Genomic DNA, 17961 nt, shown 5'->3' with positions numbered 1-17961 from the left:
AAAAAGGCAATCCAAACAGGCATGCAAACAAAACACTACCTCTGACATACACATGACCAGACAACTGGGAACTGAAAAGACTGCAACTTAAATACAAAGCAAATGAGGGTAATGATGATTAACACCTGTGCAGATTAAATGAATCTCCGTGACAACTAAAGAGTGACAGAAAACTGAACAAAAGAACACGTGTGACTGGAATTCAACTAAAAGTCCATGAAACTGAAACTAAATAAACAGAATCATGACATCACACCCCCTCCCAGAAGGCGCGACCAGGTGGTCGAGACTCAGAGCACAGCATGGATGAAAGCCCACGGCGGAGTCGCAGGAGGGAGGAGACATGATGTTATGGTGGCCAGTGACATTCGGGCGATGACGACCAACGAAGGAGTTGATGGATCCCAGGGTGCAGGCGAAGAGCCGATGGTACAAAGCAACACTGCTGGCATTGGAGACCAAGGCAGAGTGGTGGTAACGAGCGTCTGAGGTGTATCCAGAGTCTCTGAGGACTAAGGCGGAGCCGGTGTGATGAGGCGGAGCTGGAGGGAAGGAGGAACCTGCCGAAGCCATAGGGGTGGATTGTAAGTCGGTGGCATAGGTAGAGTGATAACTGACCAAAGTGGAACCGGTGGGACAAGGGAACCTGTGAAGCCACAAGGTCGAGGGTCTCTGGTGGAGCCGAGGCAGAGCCGACAGGTTGATGGGCCGAGGTTGAGCGAAGGGATCAGAGGCCGGAGGCAGAACCAAAGGATCCTCTCGCTCAGGTGAGGCTGGTGATTGAACGACCTGAGGCTTCACGTCACAGCAAGGCGTCATCGGAGAAGACGAAGGGCTGCAGACATGGCTGGAGGACTGGCTGAGCTCTGAGTTGAGGGTGAGAGATTGAAGCTGGACGGGATCAATGGCGGTAGTTCATAGTCCATACAGGTGAACGATACAGTTCTAATGCTGTCTTGAAACAGTGATGATGAAGAACAGACAATTGATTCAGGGTGGGAGGCTGTACCTCAGTGTCCCAGTCTATCAGCCTGTCCTGTGTGTCTACAGATGTCGCTGGCTCACACCCCTGGTCAGACTCACTCTGGGGCTCCGGCTCTGGGGCGATGGTCGGCGCTGTCCTTTAACAGGCTCTGGCTCACACATCGGCTGAAGCTCTCCATCTGCGGGGGGCTCAAGCGAAATCTCCTTGTTTGAGGGTGGTGGTGGGCTGTGCTCTGGATCTGGCCGTGAGACGTCTGCAAGGTGGGGCTGAACGTTGATGTTATCATTGGCATCCACTTCACTGTGAGCGCGGATCCATTTAATCATAGCGCAAATCTGATGTAGTCCCTCAGCACGGATCTCCCTGTGACATGACGAAGCGAATGTCGTCGTCCAGTCCACACCGAAATCCCTTCATCAGGCAGATATCATCACAGCGGGCACTGGGGCAGGTGTTGGGTAACTCCTCCACATAGTCCTTCAGGGTATGACCATTCTAAAAAAAAAAGTCTCTCCCTCTAACATCTCATTCCCCCTCCAAGGGGAAACATTGATAGATGCTAAGTCCATTATCTTTTGTCTTGGTCCGGTCATCTGTCACACTAGGTTGAAAAAGAAGATGATGATAATAATGATGATGTTGATTCAAAAGTCTTTAAAAATGATCTACCGCCAGCAGTCGATTTTGATATTCTAGGTATTATCAACTGGCCGGAATTTTGAGATCGCAATAGACGAATGATGAATGAGACCATTCTACAATCTGAATTGTACTGCAGTCTGGAATCATACTCACACCATTTGAGCCTGGTTCTCCCAAGGTTTTTTTCTGCATTTTTGTCACCGATTGAGTTTGGGTTCCTTGCCACTGCCGCCTCTGACTTGATTAGTTTGGGACACATAATATTCAGCAATATTATTGATTTGACTGTACTAACACTATTGGATGAGAACTGAACTGAGCTGGACGAAGATATCACTGTTTTCTACAGAGCCGCTTTATAGCCTAATTGATAACCAATAATATAACTAACTAATAACTAATTGCATTGTATTTGATGATCTTTAAACAGTTATTGAATGGAACTGAATCAACACTGAACTTTCTTCAGCTAAACAATGACACTATTTTCTTTTTAGAGCTGCTTTACTGCAGAATTGAACTGTGTTTACATTATTTAATCATTATTCTCCTGTTTATCCCTGTAAAGCTGCTTTGAAACAGTCTGTATTCTATAAAGCGTTATATAAATAAAGGTGACTTGACTTGACTAGAAAATTTAGGGTGGATACTGGCAGACAAGGGAGCTAAGGTTATGAGGGTGTTTCATTCTATCTTGGCTGTACTATTAATTCGCTATACCTTTAGTTAATAAATAATAGTTGAGGATTTTACCAAATTTTAGAAAAGAACCGCCCTCTCCACTTTTTGAAAAAATGCACATGCGCAACACTCTACCTGCTCCCGAGAGGGAATGCCTATTAAACGTGTGCACGAGAGAGCATGCACAAGCTAATCATAGCTTACATTAACTTTTACTAGCAGTGATTTTAAATGGATTTCGCCAAATAGCATGCCAAACTTTACCTGTCAAGTAGAAACTTCATGACTGAGGCATTAGTGGGAAGCCCAACCTGTGTTTTGAGCGCACGCCATCGTGTGAATCGTGTGCACGAGCACGTACAACGGCCTTACGTAAACATATCACCAGAATGATTGACACTTAGGAGGACCAATAGTCTTGATGATCCACCCGGAAAAAGAAAATCCTCCACTATACCTTTAACGCCGATATAGTTGCGTACCCTCACTTTATTCAACACAACAAACCCAGCCTGTACTATCAGGCATGAACAATAATAATAAGTTTTATTTAATTATTTATTTTTATTTATATAGCGCCTTTCAGTGCTCAAGGATGCTTTATAATGTACATGCAATAAGGAAAGGATAACACCAATAGGGTAGACAATGATGACAAACAATAGTAAGTAGGTTAATGTAACGAATACAGAACAGTAAAAGAGCATTATATAGACAGGGCATCATACAACAGAATGGAATCAGGCACAACAAAACACAACTTACAGAACACAACTTAAAGGGATAGTTCGCCCAAAAATGATATTTAACCCATGATTTACTCACCCTCAAGCCATTCGAGATGCATATGTCAATCTTTTTTCAGACGAACACATTTTCAGTTATTTTAGAAAATGTCTTAGATCTTTCAGTGGTTATAATGTGAAGCAATGGGGTTCACCTCGTTCAAGTCCCAAAATGTGCATGCATCCTTCACAAAAGTAATCCATCTGGCTCCAGGGGGATAAACAAATGCCTTCTGAGAGTAATCCGTGCAGTTTTGTCATAAAAATATACATATTTAAAACTTTATAAATGAAAATAACTGGCTTCCGGTAGCGGTCGATGCGCGTTCACGGAGATGGATGCTGGCTTATGACGTAGGACGTAGCGTAGGAAGCGTTGTGACGTAGAACGAACGTGACAGCGCAGCCAGAGAGCAGAGCAAAACAAAACTCTACGTTCATTTTACGTCACGACTGTCACAGAATAGTTGAACGTGAGACGAGGATTCAAATGCAGAGGAAATTTATTAGTAACTTGCTGACAAGGTACAAAACTCAAAAACTCAGATAGCAAGTGGGAAGGAAACACCAGGAACAGGTAACTTGGACAACGAACCAGCACAGGACTACAAACACAGGGAGGCTAAATAGGGGAACAAACAAAGGAGGGTAACGAGAAAGACAGGTGGGACAAATTAACCAATAATCAGATAACAAGATGGGAGGGGCTAGACAATAGACAGGAGAGCACATGGCACAAAACAACAAAACACCCATGTGCAGCACAAGACAGTGTGACATTACCCCCTCCCTACGGAGCGGCTACCAGACGCTCCATAAGACCAGGGCGGGACGGGAGGGACAGAACAGGGCAGGACGGGAGGGACAGACCAGGGCCGGACGGGAGGGACAGACCAGGACGGGACAGGGGAAACAAAACATTTGGGATGCCAGAGCGGCCCACAGGGTTCGGGAGGCCAGGGCGGAAACTTTCCCTCGGACGGCCACGGCGGAGACGACCCCTCGGGCGGCCATGGCACAGGAACAGACACCGGCTCAGGAACTGGAACGGACACCGGTTCAGGAACTGGAACGGACACCGGCTCAGGAACTGGAACGGACACCGGCTCAGGAACTGGAACGGACACCGGCTCAGGAACTGGAACGGACACCGGCTCAGGAACTGGAACTGGCACCAGCGGCTCAGGAACAGACACCAGCGGCTCAGGAACAGACACCAGCGGCTCAGGAACAGACACCAGCGGCTCAGGAACAGACACCACCGGCTCGGCGGCGGTCATCTTCTCCGAAGACACAGGCTCGGCAGACGTGACGTGAACAGGCTCGGCGGCGGCCATCTTGTCCGAAGACACAGGCTCGGCAGACGTGATGTGAACAATCTCTGTGGCAGCCATCTTGTCTGAAGACACAGGCTCGGCAGACGTGACGTGAACAGTCTCTGGATCGGCAGACGGAACGTGAACGGTCTCTAGCTCGGCAGACGGGACGTGAACGGTCTCTGGCTCGGGAGAACCCATGTGCTTCTTCCATGCCTGCAGAACGGCCAATGCGTAGAAGGTGAAGACAGCCCTCTTGGCCATGGCAGGACTGATGGTGGGAACGGTAGGCTCCGCGATAGTCCTCCTCCTCCTCCTCCGCTGTTTACGAGGTTGTGGCGGTGCTGCCGCCTCTTTGGCCACCACCGAACTTGAGACCCCCGACGTCGGGTCTTCTCGGACCACCGGGCTCGAGACCATCGGAACTGGGACCACTGGAACAGGGATTACTGGACTCTGGACCACCGGAACTGGGACCACCGGAACTGGGACCACCGGAACTGGGACCACTGAGGGAATCTTCCTTCTCCTCCTCTGTTTCGGGACCACCGGAACAGGGACCAGCGATGAAGGCTCTGCGCTGGACGGGACCAGCGGTGAAGGCTCTGGGTGAAGGCTCTGCGCTGGACGGGACCAGCGGTGAAGGCTCTGGGTGAAGGCTCTGCGCTGGACGGGACCAGCGGTGAAGGCTCTGGGTGAAGGCTCTGCGCTGGACGGGACCAGCGGTGAAGGCTCTGCGCTGGACGGGAACACATGCACCTGGCTGTAGAGCGATTGGACCCTGGAATGACGTTGGGGTTCCTGACGACCATGCCCCCCTCTACGACCTCCCCGAGTCCCAGAGAATCTGGCCAAGCGGGTTCCCTCAAAGCGTTGCGGGTGAATAGGAGCTTTAGAAGAGTTGCCAGTCGCAGTACTGGGCTTACCTCCTCTCAGCTGACCGCCGTCTGCCATGGTCTCCTCAGTCCTTTGAGCGCACCTAGAGAAGTAGTCAAACAAGGAAATTGAAGATCCTTTATCCTCTCCTGGAGAAAAAATCTCGCTCCGCTGTATCCACATATTTTGGCTGGTTCGTTCTGTCACGGAATAGTTGAACGTGAGACGAGGATTCAAATGCAGAGGAAATTTATTAGTAACTTGCAGACAAGGTACAAAGCTCAAAAACTCAGATAGCAAGTGAGAAGGAAACACCAGGAACAGGTAACTTGGACAACGAACCAGCACAGGACTACAAACACAGGGAGGCTAAATAGGGGAACAAACAAAGGAGGGTAACGAGAAAGACAGGTGGGGCAAATTAACCAATAATCAGATAACAAGATGGGAGGGGCTAGACAATAGACAGGAGAGCACATGGCACAAAACAACAAAACACCCATGTGCAGCACAAGACAGGACAGGCATGTGACAACGACGCTATACGCTACGTCCTACGTCATACGCCAGCATCCATCTCCGTGAACGCGCATCGACCGCTACCGGAAGCCAGTTATTTTAAGTTTTAAATATGTATATTTTTACGACAAAACCGCACGGATTACCCTCAGAAGGCATTCGTTTATCCCCCTGGAGCCGGATGGATTACTTTTGTGAAGGATGCATGCACATTTTGGGACTTGAACGAGGTGGACCCCATTGCTTCACATTATAACCACTGAAAGATCTAAGACATTTTCTAAAATAACAGAAAATGTGTTCGTCTGAAAAAAGATTGACATATGCATCTCGAACGGCTTGAGGGTGAGTAAATCATGGGTTAAATCTCATTTTTGGGTGAACTATCCCTTTAAGAATGATAACATTTAGAAAATAAGTGAGTTTTGAGTAATTTTTTTAATTCATTATTAACACAGCAGAGTGATCGGGGACATAATTCCATAGTTTAGGTGCAACAACGCTGAATGCTCTGCCCCCATTGAAGAGAGGCGATACCGAGGGACAGAGAAGGCCAGAGTCAGAAGATCGTAGTGAGCAAGTCAGGATGTAGGGGAGAAGCAGTTTACAAAGAGGGTGGGAGCCAATCCATGCAAAGATTTAAAAGTGAGCAGAAGAATTTTGTATTTAATACCATAGGCCACTGGAAAGCAGTGGAGATCATGCAAAATTGGGGTGATGTGAGCAGAACGCTTGGTGGGTAAGTATTTTAGCAGATGAGTTTTGAATATATTGTAATCTGGAAATGGAGCTGGCAGGTAAACCAATAAAAATGGAATTACAGTAATCAAGACATGATGAGAAAAATGGATGACAGACACTTATGAAGGGACGGACCTGGGCAATGCAACATAGTTGAAAGAATGCAGATTTGGTGATAGAGTTAACATGAGCCTAAAAGGAGAGAAAGGAGTCGAAAAAAACACCTAGATTTTTAACAGTACTTGAGGGTTTGATGTGAGTACCAGCCAGGCGAAATCAGTAGGAATATTGTTAGCGAGTGATTGAGATCACTAAAAATCTCAGTTTTGTCCTTGTTTAGTTTCACAACAAAAGTAAGCTCTCTTTTTGGGGACTTTGCAAAACCATATGAGTGGGTTTGCAATGTGATGGTCTTATAATCGTCATTAGATCAGCTTCACCAAAAAGACCATGAAAGCTTAAAAAATTATTGTGATTTTAACGGTAAAAGTAAAATAAATCAGTTATGTACATTAGGGTTTTACGTTACATTTAATGTTGTTAAATTAATGTTTATTGCATTTTTAAAATTTCATGTGTGTTACCATGATGGTGTTTAATGTTTGTGTGAATGACACTGTGCAGCTTCTATTTTATCAGTATTATATTTCTTGTGGAAGAGCTGCATGTGATGAGCTTTGATTGATCATGTGACTCTCATCACTGCTGTGATTGTTGGTTATCAGTGAATTGCAATGGTACAAAACAGGTATTAATACTTCAATAGGATGTTAAATTCACATTATATCAGATAATGAATTACGGTTTATTACTGTAAAATTTAAGTTAAGTCTGTTAAACCAATAACGTTGCTACCATATTTTTGACGGTAAAGTACTGGCAACCACAGCTGCCGGTTTTTTACCGTAAAAATCACGGTTTAATTTTTTACAGTGTAGTTTTATTGGTGAGCAGCAATCATTATTATTATTGAAAAATTGTGAAAATTTTGATTAAACATTTTTTATTAATATTTGCAATATGATAACTATTTGAAATGGTTGTACATTTATTTCTACATCTTTCTATTCTGTAGACCATTTTGGCAAATTTGAGACCAGCTTTGTGCTTTTACAATAGTTTTGCTTTCCTGCCATCTTGTGGTCAATGTGGATAATTAATAAAAAATGGTTACAAGCACACCAGTTCATCATTACCTGTAACAGAGCTTATATTGTGTTATTCATATTGCATTGATTTAGAAGTCATTACAATCATTATATTTAACTGAACAACACATTAGTAATTATTATTTTTAATACAATTAGTCTTAAGTGCGTCTGTCACATTTATGGTAGTTGGTTTAAATGTGCCACAAATTGTACAAATAAATGTAATTTATATTATATTACATTGAAGAGGTTTCTTTTTTTCTTAATACAATTCTGGTTATTCTGTAATTTGTTTTATCAGATAGACAGTTATGGAGAAATTGTATGCATTTTAATGAGAATAAAAAATAAAACGACAGGATTTCAGGATTTAATTATTCCATTCTCATTGATGTGTGAATTAAAATGACTAATATTTCTTAGAGACCTCAGTATTTTTCCTGTGTTGACACTGGAAAGTTTTGGCAATCACTCATGCTTCCCTCTGGCCCCACTGTTAAACTACTGAAGTGTCTGAAGATAGATGCAATTCCTCACCTAAGTGAGTGGAATTTTCACATGAGAGAGGACAACACAGCTTTGACCTACTGGGTGCAGAATCACATATAAAAGTCCTGGAAAAAAGGTGCAATGACGTCTGAGTATCCATGAGGTGCAAGCGATCTCAAAAGAAGGATCTAGATCCATTTAAAAGTTCAACACTTAGTTTAATGCTGAAAGTAAGCCTTATGACAAGGGACAAGATGTCTGTAAAATGTTTTAAATAATATTATTTATGAAGATAGATTTAATATTTTTTAATTGACACAGTTGTCTATATTGATGTGGACATAAAAGCTTTAACCAGCATTGTTACATGCATTATTATTATTATTATTTTCAATTTGTTCTATATTTGACATAAATAGCTCCAGTAACAAAGATAAAAAAAATAAAAAAAATCTCAATTTTATTCAAACTCTGTTAGACTAAGTTTATCTTTAAACCACATTCCCACAGTTTCACAGACTATAGTAAGCCTTCAGTCCCAGACTAAAATTGTTTTAACTGAAAGCAACCTGCAGTGATGTATCTTAAAATCTGTCAGTGCCATTGTTTTGTCTCGAGATGCACACCAGTAATGTTTTTTTTTTTTTTTTTTTCAAGGCATCTGTCTATAAAAGCTACTTAAATATCCTAATTGAACTAAGGCCTAATCCTGGCTTAATCTAAACCCTGTTTGTGAAACCAAGTCTTTCACTCACTAAACATGCAGCAAGAAAAAAATCAGGTTGTTAAATAATTTGACAGAAAAGTGTTTAATAAACCAATCTGAAGAGCATTTACATTTTTATCTATGCTGAATTCAAATCCAAAAATATAAACATTAATTCTTTTTACAAAAGTTTTCTTCACAATTGTGCACATATAGTATCCTTCATAAAAAGACAAAATAAATAAGCATTATGTACAATATGCTTTAAAATAATGACTTGCATATTTAAAACCCCCACACGACTTTAACTGGCTGAATTAGCAGGACTGTAAACATGTTTACAATTAAGAGTTTTGAAGAAAGAAAGATAGATTTCGGTTAGGTCTTAATAGGCTTTTGTTTTTAATGTAAAGCATACAAATCTCGAAATTAGTTTTATATGTAATGCATGCAAATAATGCTAACTTGAGTCAATTCCACTGCAAAAAACAAACAAACAGAGAAACCAGCTGATCTAATATATTTGCGCCAAAAGCTATTGCATAAAAGCAATGATAGTTAAGCTGTACACAGCTTTAATTTACTCCATAGGGTCAACTTCCTATAAAGAGGGTGGTGTTACTTGGGTCCAGGCTGTAGGAAGGCGTACATGGGCTGAACTGTCATATTGTGAGGCCTCGTGCACTTCAGTCACAGCCGTGGAGTCATATACCTGAGAGCCAGAAGAGGGCGCTGTGACTGGGTGAGCCAGGCTGCTGTAGTGACTGGCAGAGCCACGGAGAAACTGGGAGCCCAGATTGCTGGCCATACTTCCAGCCTGAGACACTGGGGTCAAAGGTGAGTTCCCTACAGACCACAAGCTGGTGTATTGACTGCAAAAAGGATACAAAACAACCAAGAGGAAAACATTACTGGTCAGATTAGCAGCTTTCAAACTGGAAACACTCAGAGGTCTGCAAGGGAGGGCTTTTAAAAACTATAAATGTGAAAAGGTTTATACATGATGTTACATTACTCAAATGATGTCTTTAAAGAATTTGGAAAATGTTTGAGTGCATATTGAGACATAGTTGAGATCTCTTATGAAACTCACATGTAAGATCATTGGTGTTTTTTTTATTTTCTCAAAAGAAAGAAAGAAAATGTAAGCAAAAACCTCCAGTTAATCGCACTGCTGTTTAGGAGAAACAACTGAGACATTACAGGGATTGATCACCCAAAAATGAAAATTAGGCCATGATTTACTCACCCTCAAGTTATCCTTGGTGTATATGACATTCTTCTTTCAGACGAATACAATTGGAGTTATATTAAAAAATGTCCTGGCTCCGGAGAACACATAACACGGCTCCGGGAGGATAATAAAGGCTTTCTGAAGCGAAGCAATGCGTTGCGTGAGAAAATGCAATGCGTGAGAAAAATATCCATATTTAAAACTTTATAAGGTAAAATAACTAGCTTCCGGCCAAACTAACATACGGATTCCACTTAAGTATAAGCGCAACTTATGCGAGTAATGCGACGTACTGCTGATATTTACGCTACGCTACTTCTGACGTCAAGTTTCGTAAGTTGCGGATTAGGCGCAAGTAGACTGCGTGTGGCCGTTTGGCCGGAAGCTAGAATTTGACTTTGTAACATGTTAAAAGTTAATATTTTTCTTACACAAACGCATCACTTCACTTCAGAAAGCCTTTATTATCCCCCCGGAGCAGTGTGGAGCACTTTGATGGCTAGATGCACTTTTATGATGGATAGAGGCACTTTTATGATGGATAGAGGCACTTTTATGAAGGATAGAGGCACTTTTATGATGGATAGAGGCACTTTTATGGACTTCAAAACAGAAACAGCCATTCACTGCCATTATAAAGCTTGGAAGAGCCAGGACATTTTTTAATATAACTCCGATTGTATTCGTCTGAAAGAAGAATGTCATATACACCTAGGATGACTTGAGGGCGAGTAAACCATGGGCTAATTTTCATTTTTGGGTGAACTATCCCTTTAAAGAGATTGTGTTTGTAATTTTACTTTCCTATGTGGATGTTTAAGAGCTGAAGGAAGAAACAAGGAAAATGATGTAGTGTGTTGTTAATTACTTCATAAATAAAAACCACTTGGTTGCAATTAAGTAGTAGTGAAAGTGTTTGACTCATTCTCACCTAGAGTTTGAGTTTGGGGGAGAGCCGTGGCCCATTGGGAGCACACCGGAGTGGGAGGACATCTGCAAACTGGACCAGTTATCATGAGACGGCAACATGGAGAGACAGGTTGAGCTTTCAGAGTAACCAGCTGCAATATAAACAACACAGAGGATCTAGTCACATGAACAGTTTCAAACCTGCTCAGTCAATAGCTTTAGAAATCTCTCTCCTACACCTGGAGGTGATGTGACTGAGCGTTCAAGCATTCCACCACCAAAGTTCCCCTGTTTATGAGCGAGAACTCAAACACAAAAGCTGCAGGAATGTCAGACACTCTGCGGTCAGTAGAACTTGTTTAAGTGGCTCAATAAAGGAAACAGTTCAGGCTAAAAAGGAAATTCTCATTATAACACATTAAACAAGATTAAAGGGATAGTTCACCCCAAAATTAAAATGATCTCATAATTCACTCACCCTCAAGCCATCTTAGGTGTATGTGACTTTCTTCTTTCAACCAAACACAATCGGAGCTGTATTAAAAAATATCCTGGCTCTTCCAAAAAAAGCACGTCCATCCATCATAAAAGTAATCCATACGGCTCCAGAGGGTTAATAAAGGCCTTCTGAAGCGACATGATGGGTTTTTGTAAGAAAAATATTCATAATTATAACGTTATCTGCTATAATCTTCTAGTAACGGCCGAGTCGAGTTCTTCTAGCCGAAGAGTGACCTCTGACCTGACGCATGACGTACTGACGAACTCGGAAGCGCAGAGGATAGAGCAAAACAAAACACCAGTCACGAATTAGAATAAAATGAAAATTTTTAAAGAGAAATGTGGGAGGAGCTTGAGTTTGTTGCCCAGCCCTGTTTGTTTGAATCGTGAGCAAAATATTCTGATTAACTACTCTCACTCGACTCTCTCGTGAACGTGCGAACGGATGTTACTGAAAGCTAGTGATTACAGTTTATAAAGTTATAATTATGGATATTTTTCTTATAAAAACGCAACTTTATTAACCCCCTGGAGCCGTGTGGAGGCACTTTCATGGTGGATGGATGCGCTTTTTTGGGCTTCAAAATCTCAGTTACTATTCACTCCCATTATATAGATTGGAAGAGCCAGGATATGTTTTAATATAACTCCTATTGTGTTTGGCTGAAAGAAGAAAGACATATGCACCTGGGATGGCTTGAGGGTGAGTGAATTATGGGATAATTTTTGGTGGACAAACCCTTTAAAAGCCAAACCTTCAGCAGAATTTCCAACATCTTGTTTCCATTCAGTAAAGTAAATAGGGACAGTGTAAATTGTCTAAAATTTGTAAATTGTGTAAAAGTGAAAACGCAATATAGCTTAGTTCAGTAATCAAATTAAAGGCTGCGATTTAATTAAATAAGTACAATATGAAGAGCTCAGATGCAAAAGCCTCTAAGTGCCATCTGAAATTTTCTTCTAGAATGATCATTTTTATCAAGCATGTATATTTAAGTTCAATAATTTAACTTAAAGGTATAGCGGAGGATTTTCTTTTTCCGGGTGGGTAGTGTAAACTATTGGTCCACCTAAGTGTCAATCATTCTGGTGATATGTAACGTAAGGCCGTCGTACGTGCTCGTCCCTTAGTTTTCGCTTTCTGTGCATGTGCACTTTCAGGTGTTTATGTGTGGTGGTGAGCTAGAGTTACGGTTTAAGCCATTCATTGAAGCTCGCCGTTTCACCGGGTCCTTTGAAAATGTCTGAGGGTCGCAAGAGAAAAAGTTTGTACGAACTGTATGAGAAGAAGAGAAAGGCCTCAGAAGAGAGAAACAAGATCAGAGTGTTTTTGGGAGATTGTTTCACACGATGGCGTGCGCTGAAAACACAGGTTGGGCTTCCCACTGATGCCTCAGTCGCGAAGTTTCTACTCGACAGGTAAAGTTTGGCATGCTATTTGGTGAAAAAGTGCAAATCTTCTTTTGGAAAGTAATCTTGTATGAGTGATGCCGACAGCAACTTGTAAACAGAGCGTGCACGAGGAGAACCTCGCACACGTTTAATAGGCGTTCCCTCTCGGGAGCATGTAGTGTGTTGCGCATGTGCATTTTTTCAAAAAGTGGAGAGGGCGGTTCTTATCTAAAATTCGGAAAGATCCTCCGCTATACCTTTAAATGGCAATGAAAATGACCTATTAATTGTCATTTAAGTGAAATTACTGAACTTAAATATACAAGCTTCATAAAAATGCAGAGGTGGACGAAGTACACAACTTCCTTACTTGAGTGAAAGTATAGATACTACTGGTCAAATATTACTCTGTTACAAGTAAAAGTTGTAAAGAACTATTTTTACTTAAGTAAAAGTACAGAAGTACTCGTTTTTAAAAGTACTTAAGTATCAGAAGTAAAAAGTAAATGTCAATGCATTGTTTTATTATTGTTGCATTGTTGTATGTAATACTTAAAGCACCGTATGCCTCTGAATCTATGCCTGCATACCTACCCTCATATCAATATCAAATTTATTTCTAGAACACAGTTCCAGTAGTGGGATTGAATGTGAGATTGAATAAGTGCACTCAATAACGTCCACAATGGTTTCGGACACCCAAATGGCTGTTCCCTCAAATATTGCCCTATTTAAACTTTTTGGGCTTTTAGAATATGTTAGCCTTACTGTTATCTATAAGCTAGTGTGCTCCAAAAAAGTGACAAAATTCGCATTTAGAAAACCACACCCAACATTGAAAATGAAAATCAGGTTTATGTCAGAATCCAATCAGATTGACGTTGATCTCCAACGTTGGACAGACGTTGTATTGTGGTTGAAAATGAAAATCGGGTTGACGTCAGAAACCAACATCAGTCGGGTTCTGACGTCAACCCGACTTTTATTTTCAATCAACATCCAACGTCAATCTGACGTCGGGTTTTGATGTCAATCAGATGCAGGGTTCTGACGTCAACCTGACTTTCATTTCCAACCAAAATGCAACCCCTGCAACCAAAATCATCCACTGACTGATGTTACTTTCTACTCAAGGACCTTGACAGAATTGTAGTGGAGTAAAAAGTACGATATTTGTCTTTCAAATGTAGTGAAGTTAAAGTAAAAAGTTTCCAGAAAAAATTATACTCAAGTAAAGTACAGATACTCAAAAAGTGTACTTAAGTACAGGACTCAAGTAAATGTACTTTGTTACTGTCCACCTCTGTAAAAATTATCATTCTAGAAGAAAATTTCAGATGGTACTTTGAGGCTTTTGCATCTGAACTCTTCATATATAGACTGTAGCGCTGCGTGTTTCAGAGTGAAGAGTGTTACCATGTTTACAGTGTTTTCAGCATCTTAGAGTTCACAATATCTCTATATGAACAGTGAGTTCAACATGCATTTTGGGAACGCAATGTGCTAAGTTCGCTTTATTTACACATTTGCATATTTGCATAATTTCCAACCATTCCAAAAGATTATTACAGATAGCAATGTCGTATATTCAATGGGGGTAACGCATTACACGTAACGCAAGTTACTGTTTTTTTTTCCAAGCAACTGTAAAGTAATGCAATACTTTTACATTTACAAAATATCTGATTAACTTTTTCAAATAAGTAATGCAAGTTACTTTGTTTTCCCATGTATTTACTGACACCTCTCTTGTCCCCATGTTGAGAGAAATGTGTGAGTAAGGTGCAGAGGTGTTGTGTGCGTTGTATGAACATGATGGTTATTGTAGTGAATAAAAGCTTTGAAATGCAAACTCATCATACTATGCAAACCTACAATAATTAAATGCTAAACTACACAAATATACTTTATGCATTTATTCTCACAATGTCTTTGCTGCTGACCTTAGATGATTCAATTCAACCATATTGGAATATTTTGAAGCATGAATGAGAGATGAGACACAATTTAGCCCGGTTTCTATTTCAGAAATATGTTTGTGTTTTCAGGAAGTATGTTTTGCAGAAGCTGGACAATATGGATGGGCGTAACTTACTGGGAGAGGCAGTCGGGTGGGCATATGGGCTGGGGTATGGCGTAGACCGGTGACTTCTCAGAGTCGAGTAACGTTCACAGCCATGGGGTGAGGATAGAGACAGCGGGCTCCCAAACTGTGCGTGAGGGTTTGCAGAAGGACAGAGAGACCCTGTGGCTGGCAGAAACCAGCTACTGACTAGACCAACAAGAAAATCAGAGTCAATATGAAATTCATTTTGCACTTCACTGAAATTATTATAACTGCTGCACAACATAAACTGGACAGGATCAGTCCACATTTAATAAAGAATTGTGAAATAACTTCAATCCAAATGAATGACATTTATGATTATTGAGATATTCTTACACTGAGAATAGCCAGACTGTTGACTTTCACTGACATCCTCTAGTATGTCCTTATGATCACTTCTGAGGGGAAAAACAAGATACATTTATATTTCATCTTAGTTCTAACAAAAACTAGTTTCTTAGTTTACAACACATGTCCATGGTGAAAGTTATGAGTTAAAAGACCAATTATACAAATGCTTGTTTTCTCTTTAGTTGGATTTGTAAGTTGGTTTAAAACACAGTTGTAAACCCTTGCAAATTAGGACATTTTTAATTTAATTCTATCCTCCAAAGTGAAATTCCAAAATTTGTTACAATTATTTTAGGGCAAATATGTGTTGTATATATTGTTATTGTATACAGTTTACCACAACAGGTATGTGTCTACACAAAACATTACTTTCAAACATAAAAAAATAAATAAAAAAAATAATCTGGAGTAAAAAGTGCAACTCATGTATTTACAATACACATGTATTAAAGTATATATATATATACCTTTCCTTGGCATCCAGGAAAGCTTTGGCGAATGGATTGTATTTAATTTTGAGAGCAGTAACCTAAAACAGCAAATTGCAGATGTCATTATGCACAATATCATTGTTCATTTGTTGACATGCTTTATAAAATCACACTGTAGAAAAATAAAACGCGTTACCTCTTCATTCTGGTAGGCAGTAACTGCTATGAATTGTGTCTCAGAGAAAGAATGAGTGGTGATCATTCTCTGTGGACCACCAACGCGCACTATGTGGATACGTGGCTCGTATTTGTGTAGCGAATTCAGCATAATCTATGAAAAAAAAAATGGGACATATTTTCAACTTCTTAACACAAACTTCTTTTTGTATTTTCCAATAGTACGCAATTTACTGAACCTTTGACCGTAATTCGATTTCAGGCAAGCTTATATACAACTTATGAACTGTTTTCGCATGACAACGTCCACAAACCTGGCCACCTCCGTTTAATTTGTTGGTGAGTTTGACTTTACTGAAGGAGACTGAGGTTTTCATCCAGTGCGCACCGAAGTTTGGCGAGTCTGGGTGGATGTAGACGCAGCTCGGGGCTTGTGGCTCGGGTTTGCCACCCGGTACCCATTCACCGTTCACATATTTCCACCTGTGATTGTCTGCTGCCACAAAATCCAGTAAGAAGGAGTACATGGCGTTTGGATCCAGACCGGACACATTCACCTTTAGCACTGGGAACATGCGCCTGATCACAACAATGAACAGAGACATTTCGACTTAGAGGCATCATCGTATTTGATTTCTCTTTCAAATAAATTAAACAATTTAATTCCGCTAAAATTAATATATAATAGCGTAAAAGAAGAATGGTGACTGGATCTAGGTTATTTGGAACGTTTTTTTTTTTAGGTAGCCTACTATGGCAATAAGTTTTTACACTGACAAAATAAAATAGAAACCTAAAATCGTATGTGGCAAAACCTGAATGAACTACTTTTGTAAATATTATTTAATATGACAATCAACAGTTCAATAATGGTTTCGGTAACAATTGCACATTTTAACTTTTTAGAGTGTAATTCTATTGCTTAGGCCTATTAAAATACGATGATAGGCTAATATGAATAATGTTTCTTCTGGCTAAAAAAATAAATAAAAAAATACCTGCCATTCTTGGTCACTATCATTTCATTCGTCAGTTCTTTGAACTTCTGCCAAAGTTCATTTTCATCCAAACTGACTTTAAGGTCCCTTTCTGTTGGATCTCCTTTCTCGCTGCCAGCTTGAAGTTCATTTTCTACTGCAGTTAATAAATGATCCACCCGATACTGGATGTTCTTTCCCGGACAGTCACTGGCCCCAGATGCCATTCTTCTATCCAATCGGCTCCAACACGATAGATAAATAAATAAATTTCCAAAACTGCGCAAGCTCTTCAGTCAAAATACACCCAAGACTAGAAGAGATGCATCCAATTAAATACTAGGTAAAACTCTCTCCATGCTTTGCTCAGGAAAGCTCTGATTGGCTGGTCTCCGCTTTGATGTGTGCGTTTTGACCAGTCATTGGTTCAGAGATCTGGTGTAAAGAAATGCGTACATATTTACACATAGACTATAGTCGCAACGTCACATTTAAAAACGGATCTATTGATGATTTTCTCACAAAAACTTGATTTAAAAAAATCAATGCAGGTCAAATGATAGGGTTACATTGTTGGAAAATGTTTTTTAAAAGCCATATAAGTCTTCATAGGCCTACTTAAAACTGTGGGAATAAATTGTTCGTTTTTAATTCAAACATTGAATGTATGCCTGTAAGATGACATAGGCTGTGCTATCTGCTGAATGCCACTGGGGGAAATGGTGTAAAAAAAAAAAAAAAAAAAAAAAAATTGATCGAGTAGCCTAGTCTAGATTATTTAAAAAGTTCAGACAATTTGATTTGTAAAAGATTAATAAAAGAATTATACACCCAATGGCTGTGTAAGTCCATGGCCGTGCTGATGAAACGTTATAGTAGATGTTTATGAGTTTAAAGCCCGTGGGAATCTTTCTCCAGAGGTGTCAAAAGCAGAGGAAACGCCATCCGACTCGACGCGTTCCAGGACAATGGGTGTTCATAAAATAGCGTG

At 40.6% G+C, this 17961-nt stretch overlaps 1 protein-coding gene across 1 annotated transcript; it reads right to left on the bottom strand.

Annotated features, from left to right (window-relative positions):
• Positions 1–8981: 8981 nt before the first annotated feature.
• On the bottom strand, positions 8982–17203 carry tbxtb (T-box transcription factor Tb). Its single transcript, XM_081351709.1, has 8 exons — positions 16992–17203; positions 16308–16572; positions 16013–16147; positions 15853–15914; positions 15371–15432; positions 15023–15199; positions 11057–11186; positions 8982–9763 (listed from the first exon to the last, which is right to left on the bottom strand). The coding sequence occupies exons 1-8, from the start codon at positions 17195–17197 to the stop codon at positions 9493–9495; spliced, it is 1308 nt and encodes a 435-aa protein (XP_081207835.1). The 5' UTR covers positions 17198–17203; the 3' UTR covers positions 8982–9492.
• Between the last annotated feature and the right edge of the window lie 758 nt (positions 17204–17961).

Source organism: Scardinius erythrophthalmus (assembly GCF_964197995.2).
Source record: "Scardinius erythrophthalmus genome assembly, chromosome: 21".
In the NCBI taxonomy this organism is placed as follows: Eukaryota; Metazoa; Chordata; class Actinopteri; order Cypriniformes; family Leuciscidae; genus Scardinius; species Scardinius erythrophthalmus.
The sequence above is the reverse complement of the archived record's forward strand: the minus strand, read 5'-3'. Positions and strand labels throughout refer to the sequence as shown.